Source organism: Salvelinus fontinalis, chromosome 8, assembly GCF_029448725.1.
Source record: "Salvelinus fontinalis isolate EN_2023a chromosome 8, ASM2944872v1, whole genome shotgun sequence".
Classification (NCBI taxonomy): Eukaryota; Metazoa; Chordata; class Actinopteri; order Salmoniformes; family Salmonidae; genus Salvelinus; species Salvelinus fontinalis.
The window spans coordinates 18,049,058-18,066,866 of record NC_074672.1 but is presented as its reverse complement, the minus strand read 5'-3'; the positions used below and the strand labels follow the sequence as shown (position 1 = coordinate 18,066,866).

The 17,809-nt window shown below is 46.9% G+C and overlaps 1 protein-coding gene across 12 annotated transcripts in view; it reads right to left on the bottom strand.

Moving 5' to 3' along the window:
• Positions 1-17,809, bottom strand: part of rap1gapa (RAP1 GTPase activating protein a) — a 127,238-nt gene that overhangs the window by 36,212 nt on the left and 73,217 nt on the right. For 10 of the 12 annotated variants that reach the window (XM_055931543.1, XM_055931542.1, XM_055931532.1 and 7 more), the window contains one exon: positions 2,249-2,351. Coding sequence is in view for 8 of the 12 variants with exons in the window: in XM_055931532.1 (XP_055787507.1) it covers positions 2,249-2,351 (103 nt within the window). In the remaining 4 variants the exon portion in view is untranslated. Of the gene's footprint in view, positions 1-2,248; positions 2,352-7,954; positions 8,025-11,989; positions 12,256-17,809 lie in introns of those variants that run through there. The other 2 variants (XM_055931540.1, XM_055931544.1) reach the window with 2 other exon arrangements.

The following is a 17,809-nucleotide window of genomic DNA, read 5'->3' as shown; positions in this document are numbered from 1 at the left end:
CTGTAAAGGTTTGAACTTCATGGTGGCGAGCCCTGTCCAATCCTTCACGGGTGGGATTCATTTAGGATTAACCTAAGTGTAAATCCTTCCTTCCGAAGTGTACAGGGCCCTCTTAAACCTTTGAAACTGATATCGTCAAGACTGTATCCTCTTAATCTTCCAATCTCTGCTCCCTTCAATCTAATACGTCCCAACATATCTAAGAAAGATTAGTTTTCCTTTTGGTTCAGATGTAAGACGTGTCAAAAGAAATTCTTTGAAATGGCATCATTTGGAAATGTGTGCTGCTGACATGTATCGTGAAAAGTACTATTGATACTGATAACTGTAAGCCATAAGCAGAATAGTACATTAGTGAGGTAAGAAGGCAAGCCAGTCTTTATAAGTGACATATTCTAGTTTTGGCACAGGGACATTTTACCTTTGGAATGACAATTATTCAGGTGCTCTTTTGTTCACATTTATGAAATAGGACTGGGTTTGTTCAATTTGGATATTAATGTAATCATAACAGCTGCCAAACACGTACTTTAATTACAAAAGTCAAAGAAAAGATTAATATCAAATAATAGTCATTCTACGGTTACATGTCCCTCCCAATGAGTGTTGAATATTGCCGAGTCAATGAAGGACTATACAGAAGTCAGTTGATAGTGTGAGCATAGGAATGAGCCCAGAGGAACAGGCAGAGCAAATAGGGACTACAGAAACACAGGTTACATAGGGGGGGGTACGACAGACAGACAGACAGACAGACAGACAGACAGACAGACAGACAGGGTGAGTACAGACAGACAGACAGGACAGACAGGGTGAGTACAGACAGACGGACAGACAGGGTGAGTACAGACAGGGTGAGTACAGACAGGGTGAGTACAGACAGACAGGACAGACGGGGTGAGTACAGACAGACAGGACAGACGGGGTGAGTATAGACAGACAGGGCGAGTACAGACAGACAGGGTGAGTACAGACAGACAGGACAGAACGGGTGAGTACAGACAGACAGGGCAGACCGAGTGAGTACAGACAGACAGGACAGACGGGGTGAGTACAGACAGACAGGACAGACGGGGTGAGTATAGACAGACAGGACAGACAGGGCGAGTACAGACAGGGTGAGTACAGACAGGGTGAGTACAGACACGGTGAGGACAGACAGACAGGGTGAGTATAGACAGGGTGAGTACAGACAGGGTGAGTACAGACAGACAGGACAGACCGGGTGAGTACAGACAGACAGGACAGACCGGGTGAGTACAGACAGACAGGACAGACGGGGTGAATACAGACAGGGTGAGTACAGACAGACAGGGTGAGTACAGACATGGTGAGTACAGACTGGGTGAGTACAGACAGACAGGACAGACCGGGTGAGTACAGACAGACAGGACAGACCGGGTGAGTACAGACAGACAGGACAGACGGGGTGAATACAGACAGGGTGAGTACAGACAGACAGGGTGAGTACAGACATGGTGAGTACAGACTGGGTGAGTACAGACAGACAGGACAGACAGGGTGAGTACAGACAGACAGGACAGACAGGGTGAGTACAGACAGGGTGAGTACAGGCAGACAGTACAGACAGGGTGAGTACAGACAGACAGGACAGACAGGGTGAGTACAGACAGGGTGAGTACAGACAGACAGGGTGAGTATAGACAGACAGGACAGACAGGGTGAGTACAGACAGACAGGACAGACAGGGTGAGTACAGACAGGGTGAGTACAGACAGGGTGAGTATAGACAGGGTGAGTACAGACAGGGTGAGTACAGGCAGACAGGACAGACAGGGTGAGTACAGACAGGGTGAGTACAGACAGACAGGGTGAGTACAGACAGACAGGACAGACAGGGTGAGTACAGACAGACAGGACAGACAAACAGGACAGACAGGGTGAGTACAGACAGGGTGAGTACAGACAGACAGGGTGAGTATAGACAGACAGGACAGACAGGGTGAGTACAGACAGACAGGGTGAGTACAGACAGGGTGAGTACAGACAGACAGGACAGACAAACAGGACAGACAGGGTGAGTACAGACAGGGTGAGGACAGACAGGGTGAGGACAGACAAGGTGAGTACAGACAGGGTGAGTACAGACAGGGTGAATACAAGAAAAGTGACACACAGAGCACATAAGGTGAGTGAGTTCAGGTTATGTTGGGGGTGGGAGCTGAGGACCGGCGTTAACAGTACACAAACCCAAACCCCTCCATACACTCCCTCCCTCCCCTCCTACCTTGAGGAACGGTGGAGCGGTGCACGGGAGCGGGGACAGTGGGGGCTGTAACAACGGAGGATCTAGTGTGGTTGAGATCCGGGGTTCACCCCCATCTTGTTTCCTAGAAACACAGAAAACACAGAGAGAGAAACATGAACATCAGACAGATCAGACGAAGTCTCATACTGTATATCACACTGAGGTCATGAGGGGAGAGAAGAGGAATAAACAATGTGACTGGATGCCTCACTGTTTTAGGGTTAGCGATTAGCAGAACTTACAATGGCAACACAACACAACGCAGCTATTTAGGAAACACTGTCTGCTGCATGGTGCCCATTCTGAGAAGCATCACAATGGCGTACGGTAGGGATGGGCAACCGCCCCTTTTGTAGACCCACAGACCAATATTATTTTTTTTTATTTTTTTTTGAAAATGTTGGGGGGGGACTCAGTCGGGGTCTCAACTTAATGTTGAGAGTTAGAATAATATGGTTGTGCATCAGCAGTCACTCAATTACGTAGCCCATGTCAGCATTTTTATTTTAGATTGGTCAGCTAGTCTAGCGGCCAGCTATCTAAACTTGTAGAAAAAATTACTATAAAAGAATTGGTATTCTACGGTTACATGTCCCTCCCAATGAGTGTTGAATATTGCCGAGTCAATGAAGGACTATACAGAAGTCAGTTGATAGTGTGAGCATAGGAATGAGCCCAGAGGAACAGGCAGAGCAAATAGGGACTACAGAAACACAGGTTACATAGGGGGGGGACAGACAAACAAGACAGACTGGGCGAGTACAGACAAACAAGACAGACTGGGTGAGTACAGACAAACAAGATAGACGGGGTGAGTACAGACAAACAAGACAGACGGGGTGAGTACAGACAAACAAGATAGACGGGGTGAGTACAGACAAACAAGACAGACGGGGCGAGTTTATTATTATTATTTTTTTTTATTATTTATTTTTTACCGTTATTTTACCAGGTAAGTTGACTGAGAACACGTTCTCATTTGCAGCAACGACCTGGGGAATAGTTACAGGGGAGAGGAGGGGGATGAATGAGCCAATTGTAAACTGGGGATTATTAGGTGACCATGATGGTTTGAAGGCCAGATTGGGAATTTAGCCAGGACACCGGGGTTAACACCCCTACTCTTACGATAAGTGCCATGGGATCTTTAATGACCTCAGAGAGTCAGGACACCCGTTTAACGTCCCATCCGAAAGACGGCACCCTATACAGGACAGTGTCCCCAATCACTGCCCTGGGGCATTGGGATATTTTTTAGACCAGAGGAAAGAGTGCCTCCTACTGGCCCTCCAACACCACTTCCAGCAGCATCTGGTCTCCCATCCAGGGACTGACCAGGACCAACCCTGCTTAGCTTCAGAAGCAAGCCAGCAGTACAGACAAACAAGACAGACGGGGTGAGTACAGACAGACAGACAGACAGACAGACAGACAGACAGACAGACAGACAGACAGACAGACAGACAGACAGACAGACAGACAGACAGACAGACAGACAGACAGACAGGGTGAATACAATAAAAGTGACACACAGAGCACATAAGGTGAGTGAGTTCAGGTTATGTTGGGGGTTGGAGCTGAGTACCGGCGTTAACAGTACACAAACCCAAACCCCTCCATCCATGGTCAAATTACCAACCGGGGTGGGGCCCATTGATCATCAGTTATCATGTTAAAGACTGCCAACATTTTTCTCCATGGCAAAATGTGTAGAATTTCAGGATATTAGCTCTAAAACTGCACACTTCTCTCAGCCCCATGGCAAAATTAGAAGAATACCATGAAGTTAGTTATACAATTTCAAACATCTTCTCTCCGCACCATGGTAAAATGTTAAGAATTGCAGGAAATGCAATCTTCTTTTCACTGTCACAAGGGTGGGTGGGGGTATGGATGTGGATACACAGACCCATGAGCCACTGCGGCCCCTCATAATGAGTTCCGTTTTTTGTGGCCCCCACCCCTATCAAAGATTCCCCTCTCTGGCCTATGGTGTAAAAAGTGAACTGAGGTTGAAGAGCGATATGAAGAGATTGAGTAAACTAATCCAATATCATTCCAACCCTTCTCTTCTCTGCTTTGTCTTCCTTCCTCTATTGTTCTGACAGGAGTATTATTACATCATAGATACATGTTGACTCAGTGACCGGAGAAAAACACACGTTTCTGGGGCTATGAGAGTTGAGCTCTCTTTCTTACAGAAACCATTCCAAAAGACTGGATATGTAAAACAAGCGTACCTTCAGACTTGTTACAGTCAACGTTTTTATATGTGAAACAAGCGTACCTTGAGACTTGTTACAGTCAACGTTTTTATATGTGAAACAAGCGTACCTTGAGACTTGTTACAGTCAACATTTTGGTGAATTCTTTGCCATTCCACGCCCCGAGTTTGAATCCCACTGTGACAAGATAGTCCTGATCACAATCTAACTGCGCCTGAAGTGGCACAATGTGGTGTGAGAGATTGACTGGGGTCAACCTAGAAATATCAGAAAGTGTCTTGAGTGAGCCCATGTCCTTTTATTCCAGATGTTTTGATTAAATAGTGCACGAGAACAGCGTGCCCAGGTATCCTCTCCAAGGCCCCATCCATCACACAGCAGACAACCTCTCTGAGCGGAAATGTGATTATTCTCCAGATTGGGCTGCTTGCCCGCCACACTCCTGAGTAAATGCATTACCTTCACGTCCACCATTACACCTCCTTGTTTGTCAAGGCTGACAAGATGCAGCTTTTATTAACCTTGAGATAAAACCACTACACAATGTGGAATATCGACTACGAAGCTAGCTACCCAGGAAACGTGAAATTCCACAGAGGATGAGAAATAGGCTCTAACAGGTAATACTAACCTCCCATTCTGTAACTATATCTCTAAAAACTAGAGTTAGACCAGACTTAGCCGATTTGGGTGGCACTGTTTGTAAGGGGCCCGGGGTGAGTAGTGTGGGTGAATGTTAATTATTTAGAATGATCTACATGCCAAAACAAACCACTAACAAAAGGATGTCAGATTGTAAAGATACTTCCTAGGTCTTCACAAACATACAGTATATGTCAACACAAATCCATTAGCGGTATGTTACCCCACTGACCTCCCAGAGCAATGACAAACTCATGAAGCTCAGTCACATAGATACCAACGATCTCTAAAAAATAATCAGCAATATTCACAATGTCACAATCATAAAATAAGATAATGATATCTTAGACCAAACAAGCACACAAAGTGTGCAAACTACTGCTGTGAATAATATCTTATTTTCTCTAAGTGTGCTTTATGTCCCATTAAGCAGGAGTCTCTCTGGAGAGAAGAGTCACTTCAGGGATCCAGGGAGGACACTCAGCCACCTTCCCTGCCACACATCTCTCTACTCACCGTCTCCAACCCAGGAGACTGCCTGCCTGCCACCTTCCCTGCCACACATCTCTGCCTGTCTGCCACACATCTCTACCTGCCTGCCACACATCTCTACCTCTCTGCCACACATCTCTACCTCTTTGCCACACATCTCTCTACTCACCATCTCCAACCCAGGAGACAGCCTGCCTGCCACCTTCCCTGCCACACATCTCTGCCTGTCTGCCACACATCTCTACCTGCCTACCACACATCTCTCTACTCACCGTCTCCAACCCAGGAGACTGCCTGCCTGCCACCTTCCCTGCCACACATCTCTGCCTGTCTGCCACACATCTCTACCTGCCTGCCACACATCTCTACCTCTCTGCCACACATCTCTACCTCTCTGCCACACATCTCTCTACTCACCATCTCCAACCCAGGAGACAGCCTGCCTGCCACCTTCCCTGCCACACATCTCTGCCTTTCTGCCACACATCTCTACCTGCCTGCCACACATCTCTACCTCTCTGCCACACATCTCTACTCTAACTGTAATCTCTAACTGTAATCAAACTTTCGTGATGAATCAGTCAATTCACTAGGGGAGGTTTAATTTGTTGGCATGGCAATCAATAGTCTGGACGTGTACTAATGAAAATACAACTTGTAGTGGTGTTCAACATGAATCAGCAAGCAGGATTGATTGACTGTAGGAACTGAAATAGACTAGAGTCCAAGCTGCCGGATGTACAACATTCACAATGCTGCGAGGGCTAACCTTGGGGACCTATAAATGTTACAGTCAGAATATTTAACATATGTAGCCCATTTCGATTTGTCTCCACTGTGGCTTATTTTTTACTTTTCATTCAATAGCAAAACCAGGAGACGCTGTGTCAGCAACACTGAAAAAATACTGAACAAAAGTATAAACGCAACACGTAATGTGTTGGTCCAATGTTTCATGAGCTAAAATAAAAGATCCCAGAAATGTTCCATATGCATTTCCCTCAAATTTTGTGCACAAATTTGTTTACATCCCTGTTAGTGAGCATTTCCCCTTTGCCGAGATAATCCATCCACCTGACAGGTGTGGCATATCAAGAAGCTTATTAAACAGCATGATCATTACACAGGTGATGGGGACAATAAAAGACCACTCTAAAATGTGCAATTTTGTCACACAACACAATGCCACAGACGTCTCAAGTTGAGGGAGTGTGCAATTGGCATGCTGACTGCAGGAATATCCACCAGAGCTGTTGCCAGAGAATTGAATGTTATTTCTCTACCATAAGCCGCCTCCAACGTCATTTTAGAGAATTTGGCAGTACGTCCAACCGGCCTCACAACCGCAGACCACGTGTAGCCACGCCAGCCCAGAACCTCCACATCCGGCTTCTTCACCTGCGGGATCGTCTGAGAGGAGAGGGACCGGGATGCTGAGGAGTATTTCTGTCTGTAATAAAGCCCTTTTGTGGGGAAAAACCCATTTTGATTGGCTGGGCCTGGCTCCCCATTGGGTGGGCCTGGCTCCCAAGTAGGTGGGCCTATGTCCTCCCAGGCCCACCCATGGTTGTGCCCCTGCCCAGTCATGGGAAATCCATAGATAAGGGCCTAATGAATTTATTTAAATTTACTGATTTCCTTATATGAACTGTAACTCAGTAAAATCTTTGAAATTGTTGCATGTTGCCTTTATATTTTTGTTCAGTATATTTCCACTTTTTATTCTTCGTTATTCATGAACTGATCTGCTATCTGTATAATCATCAACTCGATTTTGCCAAATATAGGGGATATTCTGTCATTCGTTGAAGGATGTTATCTAGCAAGCTTAGCAACTTTGGTCGTTTGACATTTGTTTGACTGTCGTCACCAAGTTTGTACGATTTGACAACATTGCACTCGGTGTGTCCTGAGCGCGCTCTGTGTCCAGATAGCCTACTGCTGAAATGCGCTAATAAATTGAGGAACATGATAATGCTCAGAATTTATGAACGGCGATCATTGGTGATCAAAGATAGTTATTCTATCATTATTAAATATCAGTTTCATTAACTCTAAAATCTTTACATAGTGGTGCAGCCAAGCAGACAAGGTGGTGGAACGCCCCTCTTATTTGGGGAGAACACTGCATCGTGACCATATCTTGGTTTTAAAGGCATTAAATGGGCCTTTCCGACTTGAATGATTAATTATTCCCGGTATTGAAATTGGCCGATTTTCGGGAAAATATTAATCCCTAAATTTCATGTTTTATTAGTCGTATGTATGGGATACGCGGGGTGTACATTGTCCAACTGTCTCTGAGCCTATTGGTATCAAACCTTACCCAACGGTAAGGAAGAGAACAGCTCGTGGCTGGTGTGTGGGGTCCTTGATGACGCTGCAGGACTTCCTCAGGCACTGTTTCCAGTAGGTGTCCTAGATGGGTGGGAGCACGGTCCCAGTGATGTACTGGGCTGTCTTCACCACCCACTGGAGGGCCCAGGTCCCAGTGATGTACTGGTCCGTCTTCACCACCTGCTGGAGGGCCCCTGGTCAGGAAGCTCTCGATGGTGCAGCGGTAGGTGAGGGTGGTGACCAGACCCAGGGCTCTGAACTTGGTGTCAAGCTTGGAGGGAACGATAGTGTTGAATGCTGAACTGAGGTCAATGAACAGCATTCTCACATAGGTGTTCCTCTTGTCCAGATGTGTTACGGCCATGTGAATAGCGATGGAAATAGCATCTTCAGTGGATACAAAGTAGATACGTCTCCTTTAAATCTTCATATTTGGTTGCGTTGTAAACCAAACACAATACAGGTCACTGTAACAATAAACGTCTATTTATGTAATCATAGAAAACATGCAAATGTTGCAGGGCTGTGGAGACAATTCCTATAATAATATATGCAAAATCTCAAACGGCATTGACCACTGGCACCACGTACTTAAATAGCCTCAATTACAATCCAGGAAATGTGGTAGTGCTAGTAGATGAAGCACAGTGATAACACATTGAGTTGTATAAATAAACAAAATCTAAATATTTGTACTTTGCTGTGCTTTTAAATGGTTGAAACCGCAGGGATGTTACATTTAGGTGACAACTAAACCAGAAATCTGACACATTGCTTTTTCACTGGAATTTGGTTGTGTTTTTAGATGCTTTAAAGCACAGTGATAATACTTTGGGAATGTAACACATTTTTGACTCTCTTTTTTAAGTGGGTGAAAATAGGTTGTAATCTCATTGATCAACGTAATCAACCAAATACTACCCACGTTGAAATGACGTGGCGTGCCCAGTGGGTCATGTCTATTACAAGAAATGTATATGCACATATAGGCACAGTACTGTACAAACTGCCTCAGTCATCTTTTATCAACAGACACGTCAAACATATAGGACCAGCAGATCTGAAAATGATCGCTGGTGGTTTTGGAACTGACACATCATATGACAATTATAATCTGACAAAGAAGTCCTACAGTAAGAGTGTAAAAACACACGCGGATATCAACACTGCTGTTAGTCTGGAGGTGTGTGTGTAAACAGCACTCTCCCTCTCGGTCTTTCATTCCTCCTGACAGACGTTGGAGTGAACCCCCGCTCACGTGGTGCAGTAGCAGTTCTCTCCATTGTAGCACGGAGGCACGGATGTTCCTGTACAGACAGATTCACCATCCCATAGGTTAAGTCATCAAGCACAGCCCATGCAGAGATTTAAGCAGAAATAAGAAATTGAATCCCCCCCTCTTGTTAAAAGCTAATCAATGTTTAATTAGCCACTGTCTTTGTCCATGTTAAGGAGCTATTAAATAATGTAAACAAGGACTATTAAATCAGCCACACTACAGTATGTGTGGAGATATACCTGTTGGTAAAGTCATTATCACGTCTGCTGTGTCTGACTGACTGACTGACTGGGAGAGCTGCTCTCTTCATCTTACAGAGAAAGAGAGACCTTCCTGACAGACAGCAGTGAGTCTCTTGAGGAGATGAAGTTGACACCAGTGTGTCTTCAGTGGAATTCAATGAGGCCAGGCAAGCAGCTCTAGTCTGTCCTATGAGAAATCAACCGCCCAGACACACACACTGTGGATGGATGGGGTGTGGGAGCCCAGACACACATACACACTGTGGATGGACGTGGTGTGGGAGCCCAGACACACACACACTGTGGATGGACGGGGTGTGGGAGCCCAGACACACACACACTGTGGATGGATGGGGTGTGGGAGCCCAGACACACACATACTGTGGATGGATGGGGTGTGGGAGCCCAGACACACACACTGTGGATAGATGGGGTGTGGGAGCCCAGACACATACACTGTGGATGGATGGGGTGTGGGAGCCCAGACACACACACTGTGGATGGATGGGGTGTGGGAGCCCAGACACACACACTGTGGATGGACGGGGTGTGGGAGCCCAGACACACGCACACTGTGGATGGATGGGGTGTGGGAGCCCAGACACACACACTGTGGATGGATGGGGTGTGGGAGCCCAGACACACACACTGTGGATGGATGGGGTGTGGGAGCCCAGACACACGCACACTGTGGATGGATGGGGTGTGGGAGCCCAGACACACACACTGTGGATGGACGGGGTGTGGGAGCCCAGACACACGCACACTGTGGGTGGATGGGGTGTGGGAGCCCAGACACACACACCCTGTGGGTGGATGGGGTGTGGGAGCCCAGACACACACACTGTGGATGGACGGGGTGTGGTAGCCCAGACACACACACTGTGGATGGACGGGGTGTGGTAGCCCAGACACACACACTGTGGATGGACGGGGTGTGGGAGCCCAGACACACACACTGTGGATGGACGGGGTGTGGTAGCCCAGACACACACTCTGTGGATGGACGGGGTGTGGGAGCCCAGACACACGCACACTGTGGATGGACGGGGTGTGGGAGCCCAGACACACGCACACTGTGGATGGACGGGGTGTGGGAGCCCAGACACACGCACACTGTGGATGGATGGGGTGTGGGAGCCCAGACACACGCACACTGTGGATGGACGGGGTGTGGGAGCCCAGACACACGCACTGTGGATGAACGGGGTGTGGTAGCCCAGACACACACACTGTGGATGGACGGGGTGTGGTAGCCCAGACACACACACTGTGGATGGACGGGGTGTGGGAGCCCAGACACACACACTGTGGATGGACGGGGTGTGGTAGCCCAGACACACACACTGTGGATGGACGGGGTGTGGGAGCCCAGACACACGCACACTGTGGATGGACGGGGTGTGGGAGCCCAGACACACGCACACTGTGGATGGACGGGGTGTGGGAGCCCAGACACACGCACACTGTGGATGGACGGGGTGTGGGAGCCCAGACACACGCACTGTGGATGAACGGGGTGTGGGAGCCCAGACACACGCACACTGTGGATGGACGGGGTGTGGGAGCCCAGACACACGCACACTGTGGATGGACGGGGTGTGGGAGCCCAGACACACACACTGTGGATGGATGCGGTGTGGGAGCCCAGACACACACACACTGTGGATGGACGGGGTGTGGGAGCCCAGACACACTCACACTGTGGATGGACGGGGTGTGGGAGCCCAGACACACTCACACTGTGGATGGACGGGGTGTGGGAGCCCAGACACACTCACACTGTGGATGGACGGGTGTGGGAGCCCAGACACACTCACACTGTGGATGGACGGGTGTGGGAGCCCAGAAACACACCAATAAGCACGCACACAAACCAGCAAGCAGACACTATGACTCCCTGAAGAGGAGGACAATGAGAAGGAAGAGGTGCTGGTGGTTGTGGGAGGAATTGAATTAAGACATGTCTGGTAAGGGGTCTATCAGAAGAGTGGAATGAAATGGTCAACGGTATAGAGTATGTGTGTGTGTGTGTCTGTGTACAAGTGTGCATAGTTCTAATATAGATGAATAATTATTTCCCCATGACAGGAATCAGGCAGGAGGAAACACACCGTACCGTGCAGCACTCCACACTGCCAGAGCACATAGCTAAATAACAAAAACATCTCATCAGAGCAGCGGGGGAACTCTCCTCTTTCCTCCTCATTACGAGCTGTTCAACAGAACATTACATACTGTATGCTCTGTGCACCTGCCTGCTGCCTGCCACCTGCCTGCCTGCCTGCTGCGTGCCTCTATGTAAACCTCCTGCATATCAGTTTACAGGCAGCACTAAGCCACTGCAGCTTCATCACCCCACCACAACAACACAGCACAGATTGCAAAACAAATCCAACCTATATATTATGCTACAGAATGAAATTAGTGGGGCATATAGTAAAAGCGGTAGGTACTATCAGAGCAAACATGACGAACACAAAGAAATAAGTAAGTTACTTACTCTGTGTCAGCTGTACGCAGTCTTTCTCCCAGATAAATATGTCAGAGACCAGTCAAGAAGCAGATGGCTAAGACTCGACTCTCTCCTCCCGTCTGATCACTCTCACTCTCTTCCTCTAACTGTTACACACCTGCTGGACAAGCGGAGCCTCTCTGGGCTGTCACGCCAACTTCCGCGCTGCTAGGCTGGCCCTCTTTTTCCTCCCTTTCTAGCGCTCTCTCTCTAGATCTCTCATCCATTCGTTCTCTCTCTCAAAACTCTTGTGTTGGCACCCTCCTCCTCTCTCCCTCCCTCCCTCTGTGGCACGGTGCCCCTCCCCCGCCTATGCTTGGACTGGAAGAAAGAAAGCGAGAGAGAGAGAGCGGGAGAGGGAGAGAGTGAAGCCTGCCGCTCTGCTCTGAGAGGCAGGGCTGTTTGATGGAGGTTTGTTCTCTTCTCCTCTGCGTTCATTACACCTCACCTTAATTAAACAACATGCCTCTCTAGCTAGGACCGGTTGCTCTGGCAACCAAATCAGTTACACACAAGAGATAATAGATCTGCCCTTCCCTCGACACACGGACAGACACGCAAAAAGGCACGCAAGCACACACACACACAGAGTGAATAGTGGACTTCATATATTGAATGTGGGTTTATGATGTTTCTATCATTAGTTTTCCAGTAAGAGCGAATCATTTGGATTGTGAAGATAAAAGCAGAGGAGCATTTCATGACTAATACCAGAGAAACAGTGATTACACTCCTGCAATAAAAAAGGAAAGCTCATATTTCATCCATTACTGGAACGTCTCCTGAGTCCTCCTGCCACATTCAGCTTCTAACAGACTTAATGTCCCTGGCGATGTTCTCTTCATCTAAAGCATATGTTTGTTTGTCCCTTCAGGTACGTAGAAACACTAAGTGGACTTGCCTTTACTAAAACATGTGCTCTGGAGCATAGTCATACAGGAGAAGTACGATTCATCCTACTAGTGGTGTTTGGTATGCCAGGAGAGATTACAAGGGATTTACTGACTGTCTTTATATTTGTGTATCGTAAAAATCATCTGCCATTCATGTGAGGTGAATTGTTTTAATTCTCTTCCCTTGAAAAGGTGGTGTTAACATGTGAACTAAAAATGTCTAAATATGGTTTCACATTAAATTGACATCTAGTTCACATTTGAAAATTTGATTGTCACATGTCAAACTGCAAATTTCACATACGTCCTTCTCTCCTTGTCTTTTTCACAAAACCCATTTTATGAGAAAGCCATACCATCTGGGCACAGACGTCAATTCAACGTCTATTATTTATTTTAACGTCTATATTAATTTCAACGTCTATCATTAATTTCAACGTCTATATTAATTTCAACATCTATCATTAATTTCAACGTCTATCATTAATTTCAACGTCTATCATTAATTTCAACGTCTATATTAATTTCAACGTCTATATTAATTTCAACGTCTATATTAATTTCATTGAAATGACGTAGAAACAATGTTGATTCAACCAGTGTGTGCCCAGTGGGTAGGTCCCTCCCTTCTGCCTTCTTCTCCAATGGGTTTTGAGAAGGAGGCGATGAGAGAGAGTCTTACGTCGATGGACTCCTCCCTTTCTCTCCCTCTCTCGCTCCCCATCTTTACCTCTGACACCTGCTGTCCTGTCCCACTGTGTTTCCGTTTTCATTCCAGATGGACTGATCTTCGTTTCTCTTTGCTTTTTTGAGCTGTTCTTGCCATAATATGGACTTGGTCTTTTACCAAATAGGGCCATCTTCTGTATACCAACCCTACCTTGTCATACAACTGATTGGCTCAAATGCATTAAGAAGGAAAGAAATTACACAAATGAACTTTTAACAAGGCACACCTGTTAATTGAAATGCATTCCAGGTGACTACCTCATGAAGCTGGTTGAGAGAATGCTACTTTGAAAAATGTGTTTAACACTTTTTTGGATACTATATGATTCCATTGGTTATTTCATAGTTTTGATGTCTTCACTATTATTCTACAATGTAGAAAATATTATAAATAAAGAAAAACCCTTCAATGAGTAGGTGTGTCCAAACTTTGGACTGGTATTATATATAATAAAAGTATAAAAGTATAATAATAAAAGTATATATATATATATATATATATATATATATACTTTTTTTACGCACCAAACAATTAAGGCAACAGGGATCTTGATCCAGGAGGGGATTGAATGCCTCTTCTGTAACCAAGAAGCTTGATCTTGAAATCTAGCCACTTAGCTAGCAAGTTAGCAAACCAAATGCATAGCTGGAGCCCTGAGCTGGATATAATTTATTTGACACATCTCAGATTTCTTATAGTTGTACTTCACTTAGTTATAAGCAGCGGCGTAATACCGCAGCCCCAGCGAGACAGGGGTGCCCCCAACCCCCAAAATTTTGGGAACAGTATTGAAAATCATACAGTTGGTATTTGAAAATACCCCGGTATACGGTATAAACGGTATATCACCCAAGCCACCAGTAATATAGTGTAGAGGGGAGCTGCTGGAGCTCTGCTGTGACCACCAGTAATATAGTGTAGTGAGGAGCTGGTGGGGCTCTGCTGTGACCACCAGTAATATAGTGTAGTGAGGAGCTGGTGGGGCTCTGATGTGACCACCAGTAATATAGTGTAGAGAGGAGCTGGTGGGGCTCTGATGTGACCACCAGTAATATAGTGTAGTGAGGAGCTGGTGGGGCTCTGATGTGACCACCAGTAATATAGTGTATTGAGGAGCTGGTGGGGCTCTGCTGTGACCACCAGTAATATAGTGTAGTGAGGAGCTGGTGGGGTTCTGATGTGACCACCAGTAATATAGTGTATTGAGGAGCTGGTGGGGCTCTGCTGTGACCACCAGTAATATAGTGTAGTGAGGAGCTGGTGGGGCTCTGATGTGACCACCAGTAATATAGTGTATTGAGGAGCTGGTGGGGCTCTGCTGTGACCACCAGTAATATAGTGTAGTGAGGAGCTGGTGGGGTTCTGATGTGACCACCAGTAATATAGTGTAGTGAGGAGCTGGTGGGGCTCTGATGTGACCACCAGTAATATAGTGTAGTGAGGAGCTGGTGGGGCTCTGATGTGACCACCAGTAATATAGTGTAGTGAGGAGCTGGTGGGGCTCTGATGTGACCACCAGTAATATAGTGTATTGAGGAGCTGGTGGGGCTCTGCTGTGACCACCAGTAATATAGTGTAGAGAGGAGCTGGTGGGGCTCTGCTGTGACCACCAGTAATATAGTGTAGTTTTTCTCACAGGAAAAAACACAATATATTTGACCACTTCAAGCTTTGATAAAACTGAAGGAATGAAAGGCCAGCTGCTATCTACATCTGATGTGTTCAATGTGACAGAGTTGATAGAGGAAACATTACACTGTTGATATGGCTCTGCTTCGGATACCTGGCGGTATTATTGACTGTTGATATGGCTCTGCTTCGGATACCTGGCGGTATTATTGACTGTTGATATGGCTCTGCTTCGGATACCTGGCGGTATTATTGACTGTTGATATGGCTCTGCTTCGGATACCTGGCGGTATTATTGACTGTTGATATGGCTCTGCTTCGGATACCTGGCGGTATTATTGACTGTTGATATGGCTCTGCTTCGGATACCTGGCGGTATTATTGACTGTTGATATGGCTCTGCCTCGGATACCTGGCGGTATTATTGACTGTTGATATGGCTCTGCTTCGGATACCTGGCGGTATTATTGACTGTTGATATGGCTCTGCCTCGGATACCTGGCGGTATTATTGACTGTTGATATGGCTCTGCTTCGGATACCTGGCGGTATTATTGACTGTTGATATGGCTCTGCTTCGGATACCTGGCGGTATTATTGACTGTTGATATGGCTCTGCCTCGGATACCTGGCGGTATTATTGACTGTTGATATGGCTCTGCCTCGGATACCTGGCGGTATTATTGACTGTTGATATGGCTCTGCCTCGGATACCTGGCGGTATTATTGACTTTTGATATGGCTCTGCTTCGGATACCTGGCGGTATTATTGACTGTTGATATGGCTCTGCTTCGGATACCTTGCGGTATTATTGACTTTTGATATGGCTCTGCTTCGGATACCTGGCGGTATTATTGACTGTTGATATGGCTCTGCTTCGGATACCTTGCGGTATTATTGACTGTTGATATGGCTCTGCCTCGGATACCTGGCAGTATTACTGACTGTTGATTAGGGGGTTGAGAGGCCTGTCCTCTCCCCAGCATCCATCCCCTCCTCCTTCCACCCACCCTCCATTGGATAGCCCAGCCTACAAGGCAACGCGCTCCAGCATCACTGTAGGAGGGATAGCCCAGCCTACGCAAGGCAACACGTTCCAGCATCACTGTAGGAGGGATAACCCAGCCTACGCAAGGCAACACAATCCAGCATCACTGTAGGAGGGATAGCCCAGCCTACAGTATGCAAGGCAACACGTTCCAGCATCACTGTAGGAGGGATAGCCCAGCCTACGCAAGGCAACAAGATCCAGCATCACTGTAGGAGGGATAGCCCAGCCTACAGTATGCAAGGCAACACGTTCCAGCATCACTGTAGGAGGGATAGCCCAGCCTACGCAAGGCAACAAGATCCAGCATCACTGTAGGAGGGATAGCCCAGCCTGCGCAAGGCAACACGCTCCAGCATCACTGTTGGAGGAATTGGACCAACCATTGGCCGGCCCACCCAATGCAATCTAGCATCACTAACTCTAATTCCTTCCACTCGCTCTGGGTCATCAAGCATTTCAATCAAACACCAACAACTTGAAAAAAACTAATTGATATTTAACATGAGGAGGAAATAAACCTGTTGCTTTGAAATATAGCAAGCATATGTTGCGTGTGTCCTCCTTCGTGTCTTTCTTTATAAATCTAGCCTCTTGCTTAAAAAATGAACATTGGCTGGCTTACATGTCATATTTGCGCCTACAGTACATGCTAATTTCATTTCCAAACAACATTCATACAGTAGCATTGTGATAGATGTAAAATGTAAAGGAAGTATTCTACTTTTGCCTACATGTTCAGTAAACATGTGCTTTCTGCAACACTCCCAGTGTCTCTGTCGGTCCCCATGCCCCCCCCCCCCCCCCCCCCCCCCCATTCCCTCGGACACATTGACATCATGGCAGATGTTTGCAGTCGGCCTCTGGCTTAATAAGGCGTATGTGGCAGGGGGTTTTAACGATCACGGATTACAAACAGAAAGTCAGTCACGTCGCGGACACCAATGCCACCCTACCAGACGAGCTAAACACTTTTATATCACACTTATCACACGAGCAAAACGACTCTGAGCTGCCGAGGAGAGCCCCGGAGGACAACGAGGGCTGCGTGTTTACAGTCTCCAAGGATGATGTAAGTAAGTCATTCAAAAGTATTAACCCTCGCAAGGCTTCCGGCCCAGACGACATCCCTAGCCGCGCTTTCTGAGCATGAGCAGACCAGCAAGCTGTGTTTTCTAACATTTTCAATCTCTCTCTAGCTCAGGCCATCTGCTTCAAGATGTCCACTATCAACCCCGTGCTTAAGAAAAGGAAAGGAACTGAACAACTACTGACCCGTAGCTCTCACTTTGGTCATCATGAATGGCTTCGAGATGCTAGTCAAAGACCACATCACCTCCTCCCACGGACAATGCACTGCACACTGCACTCACGCACCTGGACAAGAGGAATATTTATATGAGGAGGCTGTTCATCAACTACAGCTCGGCCTTCAATACCATAGTGCCCTCTAAGCTCACCACAAAGCTCACAGCCCTGGGTCTGAACTCCTCCCTATGCAACTGGGT